General features: G+C 39.4%; 1 protein-coding gene across 1 annotated transcript; it reads left to right on the top strand.

The window, feature by feature from the left end:
* Window positions 1–487: 487 nt before the first annotated feature.
* On the top strand, window positions 488–2,681 carry ZNF813 (zinc finger protein 813). The gene is given in 3 exon segments (XM_074315857.1): window positions 488–1,481; window positions 1,484–2,128; window positions 2,542–2,681. Coding segments are annotated over 3 exon segments (1,779 nt in total).
* Window positions 2,682–4,540: the final 1,859 nt, after the last annotated feature.

Raw genomic sequence — 4,540 nt, 5'->3', positions numbered from 1 at the left:
GGAACCTCCATACTGCTTTCCATGGTGGCTGCACCAATTTACATTCCCACCAACATTGCACTAGTGTTCTCTCTCTCCCATATCCTCATCAATGCTTGTCTCTGATTTTCTTTTTTTTTCTTCACATTTTTATTCTTTTATTCTTTTTTTTTTTTTTGTGGGAGTGGGGAAGGTGAACAGGACTTTATTGGGGAACAGTGTGTACTTCCAGGGCTTTTCCAAGTCAAGTTGTTGTCTTTTCAATCTTAGTTGTGGAGGGTGCACAGGTCAGCTCCAGGTCCGGTTGCTGTTGTCAGTTGCAGGGGGCACAGCCCACCATCCCTTGCGGGAGTTGAGGAGTTGAACCAGCAACCTTGAGGCATCTGGTACTGGCCCGTGTGGGAATCGAACCGGCAGCCTTCGGTGTTAGGAGCACGGAGCTCCAACCGCCTGAGCCACCAGGCGGGCCCCTGAAACTTTTATTTAGGAACTCATTAATAAGAAAACTATGGTCTTTTTATATCTTGTAGATATCTGTCCTCCATATGTGATCAAGAAATTAAAACCAACAAGACCCAATAATACAAGAGAAATCTTCCAAATAGTGATGTTTAGAAGACATGACAGCCATGTAATAAAAAATGTTCCCTTCAGAGAAATACAGAAAAATATGCATGACTTTGCATGTCAGTGGAGAGATGATGAAACAAATTACCAAGGAATGCCTATAACTCATAAAAACCATCTTCCTGATAGGAGAGATCAACATGGTAGAAAGCAAGCAGGAAATAAGCCTATTCAAAATAGGCTTGGACTAAGCTTCTAGTCACATCTGGCTGATGTAGAGATAATTCATCATGAAGGGAAAACTTATGAATGTAAAGTAACTGAGAAGTCTATCAACAATACTTCCTCTGTTTCTCCACTTCAAGGAGTGCCTCCTAGTGCCCAAGCCCACATTTCTAATATATATATATATATATATATATATATATATATATATATATATATATATGGGAATGACCTTAGGAATCGTTCAATACTAATAACAGACCAGAAAGCATGAAGGAAAAATTCTTACAAATGTAATGATTGTGGCAAAGAATTTAGGGTGCGTTCAACCCTAACTAGACATCAGATAATCCATACTGGAGAAAAACCTTACAAGTGTACTGAGCGTGGTAAAACTTTTCATAGAAAATCACATCTGGCAAGTCATCAGAGCATTCATACAGGAGAGAAAAGATACAAATGTAACAAGTGTGGCAAAGCCTTTAGGGTGTGGTGGAGCCTAACTTACAATCAGTTCATCCATACTGGAGAAACACCTTACAAATGTAGTGAGTGTGGCAAAGCCTTTAGGGTGTGGTCAAGCCTAACTTATCATCAGGTACTGCATACTGGAGAGAAACCTTACAAATGTAATGAGTGTGGCAAGGTTTTAGTAAAAAAATCAAACCATGTACATCATCAAAGCATTAATACTGGTGAAAAACCTTACAAAGTAATGAGTGTGAAAAGGTCTTTAGTCAGAAATTCCACCTTACAAGTCATCAGAGAATTCATATAGGAGACAAACCATACAAATGTAAGAAATGTGGCAAGGCCATTTGTGTGCGTTCAAACCTGTCTAAACATCAGTTAATCCATAGTGGAGACAAACCTTACAAATGTAATGAATGTTGCAAAGCCTTTGTTGTGTGTTCATACCTGACTAGACATCAGTTTATCCATAGTGGAGACAAACCTTACAAATGTAATGAATGTTGCAAAGCCTTTATTGTGTGTTCACACCTGACTAGACATCAGTTTATCCATAGTGGAGAGAAACCTTACAAATGTAATGACTGTGGCAAGGTCTTTGTACAGAAATCACACCTTACAGATCATCAGAGAATTCATACTGTATAGAAACCTTACAAATGTAATGTGTGTGGCAAAGCCTTTAGTGAGCATTCAAACCTAACCAGACATCAGGTAATCCATAGTGGAGAGAAACATTACAAATGTACCAACTGTGGCAAGGTCTTTAGTTACACCTCACCCCTTGTAAGACATCTGAGAATACATACTAGACATCTGAGAGAAAAACCTTAAAAATGTCACAAGTATGACAAAGTCTTTAGTGTGAGCTGAACCCTAACTTACCATACTGGCGAGAGACTTGATAAATGTACTGGATGTGGAAGGCTTTTAGGTATTGCCTTAAACTTGGGGTTCATCCAGTAGTTCATATTTGCACATGCGGTGAATGTGGCAAAACTTTAAATTAGAGCTCACTCTCTACTGGATATATGAAAATGCATCCAGGAGAGAAATCACACAAATTAGTGTGTGGCAAGATTTTTACAGGTGCAATGAGTGTGACAAAGGCATTACTTTGAGTTCAAGTATTAATCAACAGCAGAGACCCCATAGGGAAGAGAAGTTATGTAAATGTATGTGGCAGAGCCTATTTCCAGGTCTCAAATTAACTAGAAATCAGAATGCATGTCTTTGAGAGAGCCACACAAAATTGATGTGTGTGTTAATGCTTTTACCCAAAGGTCAAAAGTGTGGGACATCAGAGGATTCATACTGGAGAGCAACCTTACAAATTTGAATGTCATAGGCTCTTCACCAAATGTCTATGCCTTTGGAGTAATGACAAAATTCACACAGGATGGAAACTACACTACCGTTTCACTGAAAATAAGACCTAGCCGGACCATCAGCTCTAATGCATCTTTTGGAGCAAAAATTAATATAAGACCCAGCATTCTATTATATTATACCCAGACTTATATTAAAATAAGACCAGGTCTTATATTAATTTTTGCTCCAAAAGACACATTAAAGCTGATGGTCCAGCTAAGTCTTATTTTTGGGAAAACACGGTGATATACTGAACATGGAAATACTAGGAAACTGTCCTCAGGATTCATTTAAGATTTCATACTGGGGAGAACCCTTACAAGTGTAGTGAATTTAAGCAAGTCTCACAACTGACCACACAGTCAGCATTCCATACTAGGAATAATTACCGTATTTCCCCGAAAATAAGACCGGGTCTTATATTAATTTTTGCTACAAAAGATGCATTAGAGCTTATTTTCAGGAGATATCTTATTTTTTTCATGTACAACAATCTACATTTATTCATTCATGTACAAAAATCTACATTTATTCAAATACAGTCATGTCATCTTCTTCTGGAACATCGTCATAATTCTCCAAACCCCTAATTCCAGCTTGAATTTCTTGCAGCTCCATGTCCTGTATAACCATTGGCCCTAATCTCTCATGTCCAGGAAAACAGCTCTCCTTAAATGAGCACTTCTTGTCCATTTAGCCTGCTCGTAGTGCATTGGCAACACAGCTCTCAGTGATTTTATCCCATGAATCCTTCACTTAAGTCACGACCTCTTGCAGGCTAGGCTTCACAAAGTTTCCACGCTGATTTCTCTCCATTTTATTTTCAATGTAGTCATTTATTTCCATGGGCAAATCGTCCTTGAATGGCTTGTTTATTGCAATATCAAGAGTCTGGAGATAGGCAGTCATTCCTGCAGGAATCATTATTTGATCTATTCTTCTCTCTACAAGAAAGTTCTTCATGTCTTTAGTGCGGTGAGTGCTGGCTGAATCCCAGACTAGCAGACCTCTTTGGCCACCTCACAAAACAAGTGGCAGCATTAAATCAACCCACTTCCTTATAACTGTTTATGTGCACCAGGCTTTTTCGGTTTCAAGAACATAAATGCCTGAAACACGTCCAACCTTATCTTTCTTGCCCTTAGTGATGATTAGAGATGGGGCTGTTTTTCCATTCAGACGAATTGCCAAAATACAGGTAACACGTGTACTTTCATAACCAGTGGAGGGAATGTAGATTGACGAGGCACCCCTCTGATCAATTGTCGTTTGAGATCCTTGGCCTATAAACACTGCAGTTTCATCCATAGCAATCATGTTGGAGAGTTGGTATTTAGAAAAGTCGATGCCGTCAACAAAGGACTTGAATGCAGGTGTGTGTTTAAATAACTCCAGTATCTTTCAGCTTGAACAGTGTTGTCGATCTTAGAGGCAGTTCATATCACTGAAGGAAGCCATCCAGCAAGTGTTGTGATGCTTTGAATTCTTCTGGGATATTTCTAACTGTGGTGCCACTGCAAGGGCAAATGCCTGAATGTCAGCCCTGAGCACAACCAAAGCCTTTGCTCTCCTGTCAGCAACCCATTCACAGATGATGTCTTCCAGCTCAGGAAATAATGGTTGCCGACCTGATCCACACTTGCGCTTCTTAGCATTTCCCTTGTCCACCTGTTGAATGAGGTTATCGTACTCTGCTCGCCATTTTCAGACCATTCGGAGATCCAACTTATTCTTTTTGTAGAAAGCTGTAAGATTCTTGCCCTGGGAGTCCTCCACAATTCCTTTCTTGTACTCAATGGGATGGCTCTTTCTTTTTGCACTCATCTTGTCTGGGGGTCAAAATATTGTTCCCTTTAAATCTACCATTAAATCAAGTGTTAATTGAAGACTTACGAGACAGGAGTGGCAACAAAAATAATGACAAGTT

Source organism: Rhinolophus sinicus, linkage group LG11 (assembly GCF_036562045.2).
Source record: "Rhinolophus sinicus isolate RSC01 linkage group LG11, ASM3656204v1, whole genome shotgun sequence".
Taxonomy (NCBI): domain Eukaryota; kingdom Metazoa; phylum Chordata; class Mammalia; order Chiroptera; family Rhinolophidae; genus Rhinolophus; species Rhinolophus sinicus.
This window is presented reverse-complemented; position numbering and strand designations above follow the sequence as displayed.